General features: G+C 34.5%; 1 protein-coding gene across 3 annotated transcripts in view; it reads right to left on the minus strand.

Moving 5' to 3' along the window:
• ATP9B (ATPase phospholipid transporting 9B (putative)) overlaps positions 1 to 20390 on the minus strand; it is a 151850-nt gene that overhangs the window by 101045 nt on the left and 30415 nt on the right. For all 3 annotated transcript variants that reach the window (XM_083359959.1, XM_083359961.1, XM_083359960.1), the window contains exons 6-7: positions 17210 to 17268; positions 11931 to 11982 (exon numbers count right to left, since the gene is read on the minus strand). In XM_083359959.1, coding sequence (XP_083216085.1) covers positions 11931 to 11982; positions 17210 to 17268 — 111 coding nt within the window. The remainder of the gene's footprint in view (positions 1 to 11930; positions 11983 to 17209; positions 17269 to 20390) is intronic.

Genomic DNA, 20390 nt, shown 5'->3' on the forward strand with positions numbered 1-20390 from the left:
AGCAAAATAATCTACGTAAGAATAATCTCTAAGTATTAGTATCTTAAAGCCATCTGGGTGCCAATTAACAAATCCGAATTACAAAAAGTCCAAATGCCACAATTTCCTCTTAACCTAACTGGAGCTGAAATTTAAATGGAGTTGTTTTACACTTTTCACTGGCATTTTCCCTTTCCAAAAAGAAAAATCAACAACTCAACCCAATGAACATTTACTCAGAATAAGTCCCAAGTTCTTCTGTAAGATGTGAATGAGTTAGTCTAACTTATTGGGCCATACCTGACAAAAAGGATACAAGCAACAAAGCTCTTCATAAAATAAAATGAAAGCTGCAGGCATTAAAGAGCTGGCTTGATAATTGATGAAAGTTCAATCAGCACAGAACTGAGCATGTCTGATTGATTTTTATTTATTTTTTAAAAGGCTAGAATCATCCTGGGGAATGTGCTGCAAATCAGGAATTTTGTATAACCACCTGGGGGCACTTTCTAGTCACCCATGGCAACCAGGCAAGATGTTAATGAGAAGTCCAAGCAAAGAGATTATTTGATAAGCAAAGAGATATTATTTGACTCTGTATCTAATTTGAGAGTTTTAAAACCTTGTTTGCTCTCTTACTTAGCAGCACATGCAATAGATTGAAAGGACAATTCTGAGCACAGTCTTGCATAATTTCAAGAAATAGAATCTGGAGAGATAAGCTACTTCATAACACAGATACAAGCCATCATCTTACTGATTGTTCTTCCTTTTGCAAAAAGAAAGCCTGCAAATGGGGAATAAACTAACAGGGAATGTCAGAAAGACTTAAGAAATGGTGCACTTTTCAAGCCCTCACCTATTTTCAGAAATGGTTCTACAGTATTCCAATTAGCAGTAATTTATTCTATTTTGTTAAAATGGTCATTGTTCACTGAATTTATGTTGGTTTTATATCATATATCCCTTAGTATTTAGATTTTTCTCAATCACATTTAAGATACAGGAAATGTTGGGAGAATGCCATACAAAATTATGTGTTCACTTTTATTTCTGCAGCAGTGTAGAAGAGTGAAGTACATTAACCAGAACATTCTCACAGCAAAACAAAAATGTTCACATTACATAATGCCAGGAAAATTTGAAATTCTTTTAATGCTATCTATAAGAAGGAGACATATATGCCTTCAATTAAAAGCTTTATTGATGGTTCTTGAATTTTCTGTCATTTGTAAGAAAGTGCAGCACTACAGATTTAAGCAAAACAGATTTAAGCAAAAAAAAAAAAAGAATTTTGGAGGAGGCAGAGGCACACATGAAGCAGCAGACTGTAACTCCTTAAACCAGGCCTGTCAAACTGGCGGCCCACGGGCCGGATGTGTCACATCAAAAGTGCGCCCACCCCCATTGCTGGCAGTGGGGAAAAAGTCGCGATATTTCACGCGACGTCACATGATGTCGCAAGTTTGACATGCCTGCCTTAAATCAAACCTATCTTTTCCTGGGTTTGCTGTGGAAGCTACCCAATCTTAAGACAAGATCCTACTTCAAAGAATGCAAGTTCCAAACCATCTTTCTGACTTCCAGCTTAGCTTTAATTTATAAAGTACTTCTTTCTAACAAGACCAGAGGCATGACTGAAGAACAAGCCTCACGAAAATGTTGATCTTTCCCTTTCTAGCACGGCTGTTCAGCTCAAATTCAGAATTTACAATTAACTGTAAGTAACTCTGGAATTCTGAGCTATATCTCTAAAAGACTGGCAATATGGAAGCACGAAAAAAGTGTAGTGATTCTGTTCTGAGGGAAATCTCTGCAAACGTTGAAGATAATTTGCTGACTTAAGGGTCACATGATTGCAACCTTCACCTTTAACAATTTTGTTTTTAAAATATTGATCTACTTTTCAGGTTTAACAAATCTATTAATGTTTCTTAGTTCTTAAAATACTAACCTTATACTAATCAGGCATTTTTAATGAAACTTCTAGAGTAGACAGCAGAATATATATCAAGACGCATTCTCATGAAAATGCAGGGCTATCATTAAGTGACTTATTTATTCATTTATTCAATTTCCATAGCTGCCTATCTCAGACTTTGGGCAGCAAACAATAATAAAATGTTAATCTGACTATAATATTTTGCTGTAATCTATTGATTCAGAGGTCATATAGGAATATATTATATTTTAATGCATTCCAATGATCTTGGAAATGGTATATCTATTAAAAAAGAAACTAAGATCTGCATCTGACTACCCTAATTTGATAAGTTAGTAAGATCACAATAAACTTCAGAACTTTTTGGCAGCTGATTCTTTTGGATTCATACTCATTTAAACAGAGCCTAATAGATTCCTGCTTACATTTGGGGTAAGCAATATCATGGAAAGCAGAGACAACAAAGAAATTAAGTGCATAATAAAAGAAATGGAAATATAACTAAATATAATTTGCACTAACACCATTCATTAAACATTCCATAGCTTTTTTTTATTCGTGCAAACCATCCGTTTCTACCACATCCATACTACAATGAATACACTAATTTTTGTTCTTTAAACTTCTCACCTCTCCCTCCCCCCCCCGCAAAGGTGCTTTTTTTCTTCAAAATGCAACTAGATTGCATTTTCCCTGAGGAAGAAGAAAACGTTTCGCTTCTCATCCAAGAAGCTTCATCAGTTCTGATAGCGGGGGGGGGGGCACGTCTTCTTTCTCAAGGAAGAGGGTTCTTCTGCCTCCTTTTCTTTGAGCAGAAGAAAGAAAAAGAAAAAAACAGTCCCAATGCCTTTTGAAGAAAAAAAACACCTTTGAGACAACTATGATTTGGATGACTGAGAATCTCAACAGATACTCTCTCCCTTTTAGGATCTAGTTGATTCCATTCAGACTTCTTGGTCTTTCCTATCCTACCAATCCATTCATTCTTCCTTCTTTCAGGCATTTGATTTGACCTTCCTTCATTATTTCTGTACGATCAAACTAGCACAACCTACTTGCATGTCTTGAACTGTTTGTTTTGTTTCCCATCTTCCACTGATATATTTATTTATCCACTTCCTATGGATGTTTTATCACTTTCTATTACATTTGTTCATTCCATTTTCCCAGTCAATCATAACTACTTTTGTTTTCATACATATTACACGGCCACCTTTCTTATTGCAACTTTATACAATATTTTCAACATTTGCTACAATTTGGATTGCTATCCAGTCACATGGCATTATCTCTATACAATGTACACAAATATTCACATCTCCAACCAACACACGTCAAATATAACAAGCATTCATTATGTATCAATAAATACATTGAGTGACAGAAAACGTAATACACCCTTGTACTCATTTCTCATTTCAAACCATATGCTAAATATTTCATTTATTCTCCCGAACATTTTCACTTTGTCATATACCACTCAACGGATTACTGAACATCAAGTCCATCAATTGTCAAGCCTATTAGTTTTATCATGAATCAGCAAAGAAACAAAATCCTTCTACTTTCGTACATTTGTTAATGATCTGCTCAATTACGACATTTGGCTCCCCAAATTTTGCCCACTGCCCTTTTTCACTTCCAGACATTTTGAATCAGAATTCTGTCATATGAAAGGCACACAGACTAATCCTACTGTACATTTTCCATTCATTTCTGCTATTTTTTTCCTGATAAAAGGGAACATCAAAACTATATAGAATCCATAGTGAGATGACTACTTTGTATTAATATTTTTAACGGAATCATAATTTTAGACTTTTTTTTCCAATGTATTATATTTCAGGGTTTTGATTACAGTAATACATACATTTAAAACTAACATTTCTTTAGTTATACCACCTATACCTGCAAACTTAGCATTTTTCAATTTTCTCACAACTTTCTTTTTCATAACTTTTTCTTGGACGCTGACCTTCAATTAATTTGTTTCAATTCTACTCCTTGATATATCACAATTTATCCCATATGAATCTTTTAAAATATTCCTTCCTGCATTTGTTTACTTTGGTTTCATCTCATCCAAGTAAGAAATCAGTTTTTAAAAGATTAAAAGTACATGAGGGGATAGCTAAACACTATCATACTACTAACACTGAATTTGTTGACTGCACTGGAATATAAAGTGGAGTAGTTCAAGTTTGCTAAGGAATAAAATGCATGTTATTATTGTTTGCAAATAATAATTTGCAAGATAAAGTAGGTATAATTTCTTGTTTAGGGAAAATAGAATATTTGAAGGAGACAGATTTTCCTTCTGGTTGGCTGGTTTTTTTAACTAATACATTAATTTTATTAAAACCTATTATCATACTAGTCAGAAAATAATTCAGTTCATGGATTACTGATAAAGATGAAATGTATTTGTAATACAGAGCATCTTGTGAGTTGCAGTCTTCTTCATAATGCACCATTTGCTGTCAATTACATGCACTCCCACATGGAGGGCCTTCTCAGGGTGCCGCCGGTAAAAGACTGCCGGTGGATAACACCCAGGGGGAGGGCCTTCTCATTGGGTGCGCCTGCCCTTTGGAACCATGTGCCCATGGAGCTTAGGACTGCCCCTGACCTTCGGTCATTCCGCCGGGACCTGAAGACCTAGCTCTTTGAGCTTTCCAGCCCAGGCTGAGAGTTTTTAAATGGGGTTTTATATTTTTTTCAGGGATCAAATTTAATTATTTTTAACTGTTTTTAACTTTTGTATTGTATTGACATTTTTAAATACTTTGTAAACCGCCCTGAGTCTTACGGGAAAAGGGCGGTATATAAATTCAATAAACTTAACTTAACTTAAAAGAAGATACTTGTTTAACAAAATGTTGACTAGATATTGTTAGTAACTATTGGTTAAGTTGTTTTTAAAATTGCTATGCTACTCAGGAAAAAATAAAGACATGAAGCTGAAAGGTATATTTTTTTGATTGTATGATTATCTTAGCCTCTCTAACATATGTAAGACTATGTTTCAGACTTGCTTCTTCCTTGTATAAAGGCTATATTGATGAATCTAAAAATGAATTGTTAACACAGAACTAAGCTTTCACTATTTTTTTTCAAAAATAAAGTACATTAACAGATTTTCTTTCAAGCAGCTAATACTTCATATATAAAATCTATTCCATCTGTTGCCTCTCAAATGTTGTATCTGATAAATTTTTCACAAATGAGAACACTAGCTACAACAGCTAATCCAGTTAAGCCTCACCAAAACTGAATTATTAAATCTGCCTGCCTATATTCTGTTACAGTCTTCTTATGAATACTTGATTTTATTTTGTATAATTGACAAGAGTTGTCAAGAAAGGGTGCTTTTAATGGCAATCAAATTAAGATTAACTAATAGAAGTGTCACAATGAACAGACTGTGTCAAGTGTTGTACTAATTAAAGGAATGGAGAAATGTGAAATTGTTATAAAATATTGTATTTTGCAGTTTCAGTAACTTGCTTGCTATGACTCAGAACTCAAGAGTACTCAGTTTTTTGCCATGTAAAGAAATGTAGGTTCTTCAGAAGCAAGACTGTTAAATCATTAACTAATGACAGGCAGGAAAGGGCCAGTACAATTTTCTGGGGTATGTTTCTGTTTATTTTATTCAGAAGAAACTATATGTCAAATATTTATGCTATAATATTGTCACTTGGGAATGTGAAAAAACATATTGGCATTTATAAGAGATAGATGAAAATTACTTCTAAAGCATATTTTCCCTAATACCACTGAAAGAACATCTATACTCAAGAGATATTTGATATGAATTAAGAAACTGATGAAGCAATTGATTAATTGGAATTTAAGCCATCAGTCACTGGATCCATCAACAGATTCATTTACATTCTAAACAATCAGCTTATGGTCCAATAGGATACCATGTATTAATACACAATCAATACAATACCCCTGAACTCATCACAATTCCTTATTGACAAGAACACAGATGCTTTTAATCCAAGCTTGATCACGCTGCATATATTGTAGAGCTCTTATACTGACTCTGTACGTTTTAGGAATTTTTATTTTATTAAATGCTTTAAGGAACTCTTTCGCATTCATTGAAAATAAACCAGGTCTGGATACTAAAACCACCTGCGCATCTTCTTAAACTCTAACCGCAGAATTTACACTTTCTTTAGAAATACCATTTTTAACTTTTGAAGTATTATTTAATTTAATTTAATTTAATCCCATTTATATCCTGCCCTTCTCCGAAGACTCAGGGCGGCTTACAATCTAAAGCACAATGTGCTTAGCAATAGCCTTCATTCTATGTATATGCCTGCTTATTAGGGCTTTTGGCTCCCCCCCAAGCGGCATTATTACAAAGTCAGCTTATTGCCCCCAACAATCTGGGTCCTCATTTTACCTACCTCGGAAGGATGGAAGGCTGAGTCAACCTTGAGCCTGGTGGGACTCGAACCTGCACTAATTGCAGGCAGCTGGTGTTACTTAAGGATGCATTAGCCCACTGCTCCACCAAGGCTCTTCTTTATGGTCAAAATGATATTCCATATTTCAATTCACAAAGTCTACTATTCTCCTTGACATTCTTGTCCTCAGTAAAAAGGTCTATCTTGTTTTGGGAAGATCCATGATTCTGTATGGCAAAATTTGGCACATTTATATTTTATCATTCAGTGTAGAATAAACAAATTCATGAGGAACAACACTGCAGATGACCTGTTTATTTTCTTTCTTTTGCAACTTTTTGCCGCTAATGAAAATGCTGTCATGAAGTGGGGTAGGAGAGAAATAACAAAAGAATGCCAATGTATTACTGTAGGAACATTGCTGCATGGAAAAGTACTATCCTTGCTCCTATGGGTGTCAAACTCGATCATGTCATGTGACATATCATGACCTTTTTTGCCTTTGCGGAGCCAGGGTGGGTGTAGCCTGCACGTAACGCATCCGGCCCATGGGCCGCCTGTTTGACAATCCCGCTCTATAGGGTTGCACTCCTAAAGGAACAGATCTGTAATTTGGAGTTCCTCTTGGACTTTTAGGTCCTGCAACAGCAAGTGGAAACCACAGCTCATTTAGCCTCTGTCCAGTCCCAATGATGTGCCAATGCTAGGACTATCTGGATTGGGAAAACTGACCAATGATGCACAGCCTTCTCATCTCATATTTAGAACAATTAGTTCTCATCAGTTAGAACAATTAATTAGTGGAACAACTTGCTTTCCGAAGTTGTGAATGCACCAACACTGGAAGTTTTTAAGAAGAGATTGGACAATCATTTGTTTGAAATGGTATATGGTTCCCTGCCTGAACAGGGGGTTGGACTAGAAGACCTCCAACATCCTCCTGACTCTATTGTTATTATTATTATTATTATTATTATTATTATTATTTATTATTATGCAACGCACTCTATGTAGAGTTGATCCTGAAGACAGTTTGGAAGCTCCATTCGACTCCAAGGTCAGGGGTCCATCTGCTAACCACTGGGAACAAACACAGTCATGTAAAGCTACTGACATGGTCATTATAAAGGTAAAGGTTCCCCTGCACATGCGTGCTAATCGTTTCCAACTCTAGGGGCCAGTGCTCATCTCCGTTTCAAAGCCGAAGAGCCAGCGCTTGTCCGAGGACGTCTCCGTGGTCATGTGGCCGGCATGACTAGATGCCAAAGGCGCACGGAACACTGTTAACTTCCCACTGTAGTGGTCCCTATTTTTCTACTTGCATTTTTACGTGCTTTCAAACTGCTAGGTTGCCAGAAGCTGGGAGAGTAACAGGCGCTAACTCTGTTATGTGGCACTCGGGATTCGACCCACCAAACTGCCGACCATCTGATCGACAAGCTCAGCGTCCTAACCCAGAGCCACCGCGTCCCTATGGTCATTATACTGGTTGTCAATTATCCTTCCAGGCCCAATTTAAAGGGATGGTTAGAAATTTAAAATCTTTACATGACTTATTTCCTGGATATTGAAAGACTTGGCCTGTCCCACAAATTGTTGAAGAATGAGTTTGGGCAGATCACTATTCCCTGTGCATTTTCTCAGCATCTGTCCTCATAACCAGGAACATCTTGCTTCCTAAGTATGGAACCCTCCAATTGCCCTAGCCTTCAGGTAGCCACTAGGGAGTCAGCAAGTCCAACCAATGATATTTGGGCTATCTAACAATTATTTTACTATTAATCATTTTTTAAAAAAAATATAGTGTTTTATTTTTGGTACTTGTAAAGTACCTTAAGACAATGGTCTCTGTTTAGATTTATTTGCTCTATACAGTGTATATACATAATGGCTATTACACACTGTTTATTTGGGTACCCTTTTCATATTGTCTTTTTCTTCAAAATTATTCCATCAACTCTGGGAAAGAAAAAAAACCAGCGTCTCTGGATTCCAAATATAATATTTTAAAATAATCTGGTAAGATTTGTAATGTGAACCTGGTATTACAATGGAACAAGATAAAGTGGCTTAAATCTAGTGGAATTATAACAGAGGCATAATCAGAATCAAAACCTCTTTCCTTTTAAATAAGTCCATTAGCCACACAAGTTCTCTGAGCATAAACATGTTAAATATGTTTTTATTAATACATTTACTATCGTATGATTCTTACTCTGTTATGCTTCATGAAGAAAACAATAGGTGTAACACAAAAAAGCAATAGCATTCAGTGGCTCGAGATAGATGTCAAAACATGGTTAGCCTAAGTTAAATCAAATGTTAAAGCCAGAATAGGAACTGAGATATGGGAACAGATTAAAATAGTTTGGACAGATTGTTGGCAGTCACTCATGCCCTGAAGATAAAAGTTTATTTGGCCGTATGTGCAAAACTTCACTCTAGTCATTTGTCATTCTCTATAGCAATACATTTCTCAACTTTTTTTCCCCTCTCAAGACAGGTAGGTTTTAGAATGTATGGTTTCTAAACATAATAGGAATGTTCAGAACAGGTGCCACAACTTTTACAGCCTTATTATTCTGCAGCAGTCTGCTTGGAAAGAGATAGAAAGTGACACTTGAGCTGAATGGCTGAACAACAAAGTGATACCACATTTCTGTGTAATTTCAGAAGTTCAAAGTATCAAATCTTTTCTGCAAAAAGGTGCAAACAACAATTTGCAATTAATTATGAGGTGTAACAGTAAAACAATTAAATAGAATTGTTAATTCAGTAGAATGTGTCTTCACTTTTATAATATTTTACCTAGTTTATTGTAGAAATAAGATTTTTCCAAACCTAACTAGATTCTGTACTTTCAGAATTGATGCTTAATTTAAGAAACCATAATCTAGGAAGTTGTATTCCTAATGAACTATAATTGTAACTGGGAAAATTCTACTTTTAATATTTTCCACATTAGACATAAATATAAAATACAAATCAAGCGGATTTTCTTGAAACTGCTTAAATTATATTTAAATAAAAATGGGAAGAGTTTTTATGAAGTTCTTAATGTCAGCAAAACATTATTCATCAGGCACAATTACAACATTCATAAAAATAATTAAAGAGTTATGATTAATTTTTTAAATACAATTAGCTTTATCATACAAATAGATTTTTAAAAAGTAGCCCCATAAGATTGCCTTATACATGTTACTTAATATAGCAAATCATTCTTTCAAAATTCTTATCAAAAGATATTACCCACCTGTTATTATACAACACTAAATATCTCATTCTAGATTCTATATTTTTATATTGTATATTTCTGCACGTATATTGTATGTATAAAAACATACTTTAATATCAATATACAGGTAGTCCTTAACTTACAGTCACTTAGCAACCATTTAAAGCAATAACAGACACCATAAAAGGTAGTTACGAATTGGTTTCAAAGCTCTGATAAGCAACCTCCTCCCTATAGCAACGTGACAGCCTTTCATGTCCTTAGCAACCAGTCTGCATTCATAGCCATTTACACCACCCCGTAGCCACCTGACTGCAATTTTCTCCGTTTTTGCCAAGTACTGACGTTTACTTATGGTTTTGGGCAAAAATGCCCCACTGCACTGTTTTTTTTAAATCTGTGGATTCACTTAATGACCATGGTGATTCATTTAACAACCACAAAAAAGTAAAATTGAATCGGTCAGGTGATGACTTGCTTTTTGACTGTCACAACTAATGACTGTAATAGGCAAGCTCCATTATGTCTGTAAGTCAAAGACTTTCTGTATGTATTCTAATGTCAATATATCAGCAGCTCATTTCTCTGCAACTCTACTTAAAAGTAAATTATGCTAAGTATGATGTGGCTTATTTTATATTGAAATATCATTTGGACTACAGAAGAAATCTAGAATTTGGAACAGAACATATTGAAGAGCCCAGATGACTTGCTCAGTGCCAGGAGTTAGAATAGAATAGAATAACAGAGTTGGAAGGGACCTTGGAGGTCTTCTAGTCCAACCCCCTGCTCAGGCAGAAAACCCTATACCATTTCAGACAAATGGCTGCCCAGTCTCTTCTTAAAAACTTCCAGTGTTGGAGCATTCACCACTTCTGGAGGCAGGTTGTTCCACTGGTTAATTGTTCTGTCTGGAAGTTTCTCCTTAGTTCTAGGTTGCTTCTCTCCTTGACTAGTTTCCATCCATTGCTTCTTGTCCTGCCTTCGGGTGTTTTGGAGAATAGCTTGGCTCCCTCTTCTTTGTGGCAACCCCTGAGATATAGGAACATTGCTATCATGTCACCCCTAGTCCTTCTTTTCATTAAACTGGACATATCCAATTCCAGCAACCGTTCTTTATGTTTTAGCCTCCAGTCCCCTGATCATCTTTGTTGCTCCTCTGCACTCTTTCTAGAATCTCTTTATATCGTTGTGACCAAAACTGCAGTATTCCAAGTGTGGCCTTCCCAAGGCATTATAACTTGGTATTAACACTTGACCTGATCTTGATTCTATCCCTTGGTTAATGCAGCCTAGATTTGTGCTGGCTTTTTTGGCAGCTGCAGCACACTGCTGGCTCATATTTAAGTGACTGTCCACTAGGCCTCCCAAGATCCCTCTCACAATTACTATTATTGAGCAAAGTGCCACCTATAATGTACCTGTGCATTTGCTTTTTCTTGCCTAAATGTAGACCCGTACTTTTTTCACCACTGAATTTCATTTTATTAAATAGTGCCCAATGTTCAAGTCTGTCAAGATCTTTCTGTATCTTAAGCCTATCTTCTGGAGTGTTGGCTATTCCTGCCAGCTTGGTGTCATCTGCAAATTTGATGAATTCCCTCATCCAAATCATTGATGAAGATGTTGAAAGAGTACTGGGCCTAAAACAGAGCCTTGGGGTTCCCGACTGCATACTTCCCTCCATGTATATGTAGTTAACGATCAAGGCTTTGAAAAATCTTGAATTTCCCCATAACCTGCAGAAACATTCATCTACATCAGTGGCCCCCAACCTTTTGGGCACTAGGGATTAGTTCCGTGGAGAGAGGTTTTCCACAGACCGGAGGGGGCATGCTTTCACGTGTTGCCTGCATCCCAGAGACTGGGCTTCACTTGTTTGCATGGACTTGTTTCTGGCATGTTGCGGACCAGTGCCGGTCCACAGACCGGGAATTGAGGACACCTGATCTACATAGTCCATACCGAGGCTTCTTGGAATCCACATACACTTGGAGGACATAGAGGTAGAAAAAGCTGTTCTATTTACACAAGTATTTTGAGGTCTTACAATCAAGTTGTGATCAAAAAAATTTTTTTTAAGAAGTCCATGCTTCCAGCCCACCAAAGCAAAGGGTGGAACATCTTTTAATTTCACACAACTGACAGAATGAAGTGATTTTGTTATGATGGCAAGGTAGATACTTCTGCTGCCAAAAAAATGGGACAAGGTATGATCTTTGTCTATATTGCAGCTAGTTGTTTATAAGACAGCCAACATCAACAAGGATCAGCTAAAGAAATCATAATATAGAAAGCTGAGGCCAGAGCACCCTCAAGCATCTTAGATTAGAAAATAACATACCTGTTTTTTCTGAAGTTCTTAGAAATACCATATCTGATGGAATTCGTTGATTCTGTTGGCAAAAAAAATTCCAAAAGTGTTTCAATGTATAATTCCAATCAAATATCTCTCAGAAGCATGAAAGCAATTAAGATTTTATTTAGATTAATGCTTAATTAAAATTTAACTAGCTGAGATATATTTACCACTCAAAAACCCTATTTTTAAAAATAAACAACTAATCATTTATTTTTATATTTATTTATATTTCATATACATTTCATTTTATATTTATTTATATTTCATTCTTTTCTTCTGAAGCTATTATGGTGACTAAAAAGCAAATAATGGAAGTTCTTTTATCTTCTGTCATGTCAGAGAGAGACAGACAGACAGACAGAGAGAGGAAGGGAGGAGTCAAGTGGGGAATTAGCCTGGAATTTTTACGTAGGCATAAGAGAGCAAGGTCATACACCCTTCCCCACAAATGCCATTGAACCTTATCTAGGTACAAGCTGCCTGTTTGGGAATATTCCTGTGAAATAGGCACGAGCCCTAAAATAGCTAATTGAACTCATGTATGGACCTGGTTGTTTGCACCTGATAGACATAAACTCTGTTAGCCTTAATAGATAAGAGACAATACTTATATAGTCATTTTTGCTGCCGAGGATGTTCTACAGAACCGTATGTATGCTCAACAATCCATGCACATGCAAGTGTTAGGGTGAAAGTAGGATAAGTATACACCAAGGTAAATAAACACTATCAGCAGAATCTCTAGTTCATTTAATTAGTGATTTAAGTATTAGTTAAAATATATTTAAGCATTTCATATACTCACTGTATAGGAAAGTGTACAATATATAGTACCTCATTTACATAAAAATGTTTCTATTTTACAGAAATAGAGTACAATATGATCATAAACAGAACACAAATACATAATAAAAATTTCACATAATCCTAATGAAACAAAGGGGAAAATAACAAATGCAAGAGGAAAATCCTTGGGGAAAAAGAAAAGTTTGATACTAATATAAAAAAAATCTAGAATGCTAATCTAAAATCCTAAAAGGGGATTTTATAATCAAAAGAGTTTAGAGAAAGCTCTCTGCCTTGTCAATACATATGTTTTTTGCAAACAACAGTGTAGACAGAGATTGGAAATAATGGAGTAGTGATCTTGTATCAAAATGAGAAGTAATTCCCCCAAGAGGCATTCTAGTGACTTGAGGGTAATGGTAGATACTAATACATTTTTTTAGAACAGTTTGGGTTTAGGTGATAAAACTGAAGCAGTTCAGGTAACTATTTACATTTTGTTTAGCTAAATTTTATTTTATTCCTTTATAGTGGTGAGTACCCAGGCAGCAGGATAATGTGAAGAGGAACTTCATAATGATTTTGGATTCTCTATTTCAGTTCTGTGAGGTTGCCAGACTACTTTCAATCCTGCATTGAATTGTCTAAAGAATTATTGAAACATCACAAAAGTAAACGTCTTCAGAATCTTGTTATTTTTTTCTGCTAAAAAAAATAAATGATAAAATTTTATTACAAGAAGCCTTTAACAAGAAGCCTTTGATATATCAAGGTGGAAGAAAAGGACAGCAAAAATATAAATCTTAATGAAGAATAGAAGCTATGTTGTATATTCAATACTTGGGAACCCACTATCTGCAAAAACTGAGAGGAAAGGCAAAAGGCAACTTCAGAAGTCAATAAATCATTCCTTAAATGACAAACATAAAATCAGATGCTCTGTCTTTATATAGATTAACTATACATCTTTACCACTTCTCTTTTAATGTTGACATAAACCTTTTAGTCACAACTCAAGTTACTACCTTCATCCTTTAAAACTGTTGCCTGTTAACAAGCTGAAGCTTTGACAAAAATGCACTTCCCACACATCAAACATGATTAATGTTACAATCCTCATTAAAGTGGCCAGATAGCAATAAAAACAAATGCTCATGTCTGTTACATATTTCAAATATTTGTCTTTCTACCAAAATAAATAGTTTTAGTCTCCTTCATGCTTAAATCGGTTAAAGTAAAAAATAATCCCTAGCATGGAGTCCTGGAAGCATATGAATTGACAGCATTTCTGAAACTAAGCAAGCATGAACCAGGTTATCCCTTTGGATGGGACATCACACCGAGCAGGGAGTTCTTGCTTATTAATCACTCATCAGTGACTATTCCAGTCAGAAAGCACAGTTATGATCGTATGTTTTCCCACTTAATGATCGCTTTGCTTAGTGGTGGAGTTGCCAGTACCAATTAAGTTTATTAAGCGAGAGCGATCTGTACAGTATACAAATTTAGAAATTTTACAGGTGGGAATGAAAGGAACACAGACAAAAAGAAAATCCTTCACATTTTTAGGAACAAACTTTTGGACAAAACTGCCTGCACTTTAAGTACAACTGACTATAAAATAAATACTGACATACTGAAAGGTCATTCGGATTGAAACATATACTCTGTGTTTCCCCGAAAACAAGACTGGGTCTTAATTTTTGCTCCAAAATACAAATTAGGGCTTATTTTCTGTTTAGGTCTTATTTTCGGAGAAATGTGGTACTAAATGTGTCCATCTGTCTGACAATCTTAACTGGAGCTTATTTTTTGGGATAGGGCTTACATTACGAGCATCCTGAAGAATCATGCTAGGGCTTATTTTCCAGTTGGGTCTTATTTTCGGGAAAACATGGTATGTATTTTCTTTAACAGTTGCTTCATTTTTTTGCTGACATGCTGTTGTTAAGAACAGTTATTCGAGAATCAGAAACTCTTTAAGTGCACTCCCTACTTTATGTGGAAAGCCAGCATCATTTAGGTCTTGTGCTGGGAGGAAATGACAAAGCAGCACTGAGTTAATGTGACACAAACTATATCCCTTCTGTATGTGCATGGACACACAGACCTATGAAAGGGTCAAAGTTTGCTTTGTGGTGATTATTTTGCAGAAATCAGTAGCTCCTGTTCTGCCACCCAAAAGGTAATTTTACTTACCCAGGCAAGCTGAGATCATTCCTTGCCAATTGCTAAAAACAACTCTGCCTTTGTGCAAGATAGGCTTAGAAATCAAATGATAAGGGCCCAATACTAACTACTATTGACTGGAGGCTTATTTGATTTTTAAGATTACTAAACATTTCACTTCACAGAGTCATTAGCTAATTAATTATATTAGATACATGCAGTTAAAATTAACATACAATAAAACTAAATGGGTAAAATTAAAACTTGTGTGTGTGTGTGTGTGTGTGTGTGTGTGTGTGTGTGTAAAAAGCTCTTCTTTTTTGTAGTCTTTACTTCCAATTCTCTACATTGGAATTTCCCAACCTGTGAGGGGTTGAGCTGCTGCAGACAAAATCCAGGGAAGGTGTGAAGAAGTTTCTAGTTGTACACTGTGACAATAAATCCACTTTCCAAAAGTTTCAATGCAATGTTTTCATTGTTAATTTGTGTTCTTATTAGTCTTTGGATTTTTAAGGGAGGTGTGCACATTAAGATTACCCTAAAGACAGATGGAAAAGGTTTAGGAATGGTGGCTTTAAATTAACGTTATTTTCCATGCAAATATTGTATTACTCAGAGCATTACTTTACATGTTTTTCTACCCCTCCAACATACCAAAATTCCTGACGGTAGAAAGAAATAAAAAGTATTTTAAAATCTGGATTAGCATTCTATGATAGTATACCTCATAATTCCAGTTCTAACAAGGTGTGTATAACATTCAAAAATATCTCAAGTAAATAACAGAAAAATAATCTTCAACTTAAAATGCAAGATTCATTCAAGGGTTTTCTGGTAATTGTGCTTACATTACTATGTAAATTCATTTGTTTTAAGTACTTCAGTAGTTAGTATGTGCTATATTAAAATCAATATATTGATTTTAGGTAGTCCTTGACTTACGACAATTGAACCCAAAATTTCTGTTGTTAAGTGAAACATTTTTGAAGTGAATTCTGCCTCATTTAATGACCTTTCTTGCAACAGTGGTTAAGTCAATCGATGTAGTTGTTAAGTTAGTAACATGGCTGTTAAGTGAATCTGGCTTCTCCATTGATCTTGCTTGTCAGAAAGTTACAAAAGGTGATCACATGGCCCTGGGACACTGCAACTGTCATAAATATGAGTTAGTTGCCAAGTGTCTGAATTTTGATCACATGACTATGATGCTGCAACAGTCATAAATTTGAAAAATGTCATAAGTCACTTTTTTCAGTGAAGTTGTAACTTTAAATGGACCCTAAATGAACTGCTGTAAGTTGAGGGTTACCTCTATATGAAATCAAATAAACTAAGTATTTTACTGATTAATATGAGTATCTAAAATAATATTGGAAATTTTTATATTAAAAATACTTTATTAAATTTGTGTCCCATCTGTATGTATAATTTATAAAAATTTATAATTTATTATACACACACACACACACACACACACACACACATATATATATATATGTGTGTGTGTGTGTGTGTGTGTGTGTGTATAATAAATTATAAATTTTTATATATATATAAATAAAATAAAGCTTTAGATATAATTGTATAAAACTAAAATAAACATTTTCAATTGTTCAAGTTCTACAATTTGCTGCATTTGAAGCTGTCATTCTGCTGATCAGGATTGATCTGTTTGATGGTATGAATTCCTGAATTCATGTTCAAATCTGATCCCCTGAAGCAGAAGTGAGAAATGAACAGGAATATTTATTTTAATGAAAACTGACTTGACAGTATAGATGGGGCTATTTGCATACTTTTCTTGGTTATGCAGCTTTATTGTCTTCTATTCCTACTGTCACACTGAAGGTGTAATTTACTAGTTAGTTATACTAGTGGTGTTAGTTTTGAGAGGTCTCATTTACAGACAGTTAAAGAGAACTATAGATAGATAACATAGGCATTCCAGGAAACATTTTCAATTCAATAGTTCTCTTTAGTTTGACCTAGCCCTCTATTCCCATGAATGAATTAAGCTCTACATTTCTTTGAATTCTGTTTTAAAATCTATTTTTATGAACACATGCAGCTATTCTATTTGCTATCATTCGCCCTATAGTGAGGAGAAAAGAGAGAACTGTACCCCAATGTCATGCAGGGCAAATCCAAAGTAAGTCTGCAAAATACATGACTGCCAGCAAAATACTGTCAATTTTGCATTTTAATCTTGATTACAGGGCAGTTTGAAGTAACAATGGATAGGTAATGTCCAGGACAAAAGAACAGAAAAATACATTTAAAATGTTGATTAACCAAAAAAAGTTAACCTTTTCCACTATGATGAGGTCTCCAACTTGAATGTCTGAGCTTTTAACTTGCACTTTACCTTTAAAAAAAGAAGAAATTAATCAATATAAGCAATGGTCTCAAAATCAGAGAACTTATCCCATTACATTATTTCTATCTTTCACTCTATCCTTCACAATTCAATTTGAATTATTGAGCTAACATAGAAAAAAGAGCTTAACATTTGAATGACTCATTTTAAAAATTAAATTTCAGCACTACAACCTAATGAAGAAACAAGAAAAAAGAATGGGATTTTCAAAAATATCCAATAAGCTGCCACTATTCTAAATGCATTTTAGATGTTATCGATATCCAGCAACAAAGACACTGATATGTCTAAGACATATCCAAAGGCTATATTGTCGTGCTTTTTGAATAAATTACATGCTAATTTTATCCGTGCAGGAAAAAAATTGTCTAGCAAGTTAAAAAAAAGAAGTACAGGAAGTCCACAACTTACACCACAATTGGTAGTAAGGAACATCTGTAGCTAAGAGGTCATTAAGTGAGTCGTTTGAGGTGATTTTATGACCTCGTTTGCTGTGGTCATTAAGTAAAGCACTGCAGTCATTTAATGAACCACAATAGGCAATAGGCAAATCATGAATCCAGCAGCGAGAGGAACGGTCGTGAGTCACTTTTTTCAGCCATTCACAATTCTGAACAATGGTTAAACAAATGGCTATAAGTTGAAGACTTCCTATATTTGCGTCTCACGCAGCTCAGTGCACTACATGTCTTCTCAGGTGACAGAATGTTTGACTGTAAAGAGATTTATTAGAAAATATTGTGAATATGAATATAGTCTGAAAAAGGATATTTCAATTACCAAATAAGGTAATCCTATAAAATAAACCTAACTACAAGATATAGGAGACTGGTTATTTTATGGACCGTAAAATTGTTTTTAAGTCACAAACCATTTTTAAAACAGGTTTTATTTTATGAAAAGTTACATGTAGATACATTAAAAAATCAGGTAACTCTATTTCAAATGTCCTGAGAATGTGAGTTGGATATTTAAAAAATAAATATAAATAATATTTCAAGTTATCCGAGAATTATAAATTGTAACTAGAATAAATGCACTTTCAGAAAGTAATATTAGAACTGCTGTATTATATTTCCTATATAAGCGCCACAAGAATTTATTCTGTTTAATCTTGCCAGAATTTAACAGCTGCAATGTATTTCCTTCCTACTTCTCTTTCATAAACTGAAATCTGAAGCTACCCTTTATATCATATTTCTAGCAAATGCTGTTTTGAAGTCCCTAAAATTTAGTTTAACTTGATAGTCTAAATTTAATATTAAAGAATAATTCCTACCTAAGCATACCACTGCTGCTATCCAACCTCTAGCATCCTCTTGTTCATCTTAAACATTGCTCCAAGAAGAGAAATGAATTTAATATTGACGATCTACCTATATTTCTACATCCAAAATAAATATTGGGATGATGTCACATCCATTTTTGGAAAGTTAATTAAAAATAGGATAGCTTTTTATTCTTTTGCTATATTCTTTCTCAGAAAGCACTTGCATTCTGCAAGACCACAAAAACAGGCATTTGCAATGTGAAATACTATTTACAAAAAATCTGTATATCAAGATATCATTCTAAAGCACACAATGTATACATTTGGCAGGAACATACAATTTTAGATTACTGTTATTCATGTTCCTTGTCTGAAGTGAGGTTGGTAGAATGTGCCTTAGCAATTAGCAATTATATGTATGAAAACCTTAAGGTATCAACAAGCTTTTTATCTATCAGAGAAAGTAATCACTGTATACCATTTTAGAAAACAAAATATACATTAGAACTTTGAAAGGATAATTTGGAAAACTATCAAATGCTATTCACTGCATAAATTATTTTTGTATACAATTTTTCCTTCGAAACACATCTCACAAACGAAAAACACTCTTCACCATCTGTGTAATTGCCAATAAAAAAAATCCAAAGCTGTCAGAAGTGGCTGCATATTCAAGCTTTATGGTCCACCAAGGCACAAGCCTTTGCCTAAAGCCTTATGTGCAACTAGAACACAATTAAGTGCTTATCATAATTCATTGCACATGAACAGCTCAAGAAGGATTGTAAAATAAATAAAATCAACATATATGAATACAGCAGAATATTTCTACAATGAAAATAATCAACATCATACACACACTACAAAGAATCATTATAACTTGGCCTTGTTAATTACCTTTAGGTCTCTGTAGCTATTAAATTTAATGTAGCATACATACTTCAAATAAATTAATCAAAACAAAGACATAATCCGTAAAATTCTCATTGTTAAATTTTTGGGATTTGCAACCTGCCTTTCCACCTCACAATCAAATGCAAAAAGTAAATAATATAAAACACTAATGCAAACATATAACAAAAGTATGTCACAACTTCAATCTTAATAAACTTCTGAAATCTGGATCAAGTAAATGAAGCAATAAGACATGCGTGTGATACAAATATAAGACAGAACCCAAGATACATTAGGAATTCATAACTATTGATGAGCTGATCAAGGAGAAATAGTTACTCTGAAATCAAGAAATTTCAAGAATTACATTAATAACTTTTGTAGTGACTTGTTAATAAAACTATGAAGTTGGAAACGGGTATATCACAAGTTAAAAGTTGCCCAAAGCTTCCAAGCTAATCCAAAATTGTTGCCATAGCTATTCAATATTAGATAAGTAGGAACAATGACAAATCTATTTGTGAAAGGATCTCTGTACATAATCCCACAAAGCTGATGTTTCTTCATACAAATCAAAATATTTTGCAAAAATGACAGGAATTCTGAAGAAGTAATCTAATTTTTTGAGTCCAGCTTGATTGTTTTTCAGGAGGAAGAAACTTTTTAAAACCACTGTTTTAATGAGTAATGTATTTTTTATTAAGCAATGAAAAGATAATTTTCCATCCTCGCCAACATTTTATTCACAAAAGCCTCAGCGAGACAATACAAATAAGAGCTAAAGCTCTTGTAATGTCAGTTAAAAGCTAATTGCTCATACATTTAGAATGATAACCTGTTGCAATGAAACTTTACATGTAGCAAATAACTCTCCATATTGTTTGAAAACATCAGCCACTAATTTGCTTTCTTCCTAGGAGATTTTATCAAGATTCCATTTTGCATT

This window comes from Vipera ursinii (assembly GCF_947247035.1).
Source record: "Vipera ursinii genome assembly, chromosome: 3".
NCBI classification, from domain to species: domain Eukaryota; kingdom Metazoa; phylum Chordata; class Lepidosauria; order Squamata; family Viperidae; genus Vipera; species Vipera ursinii.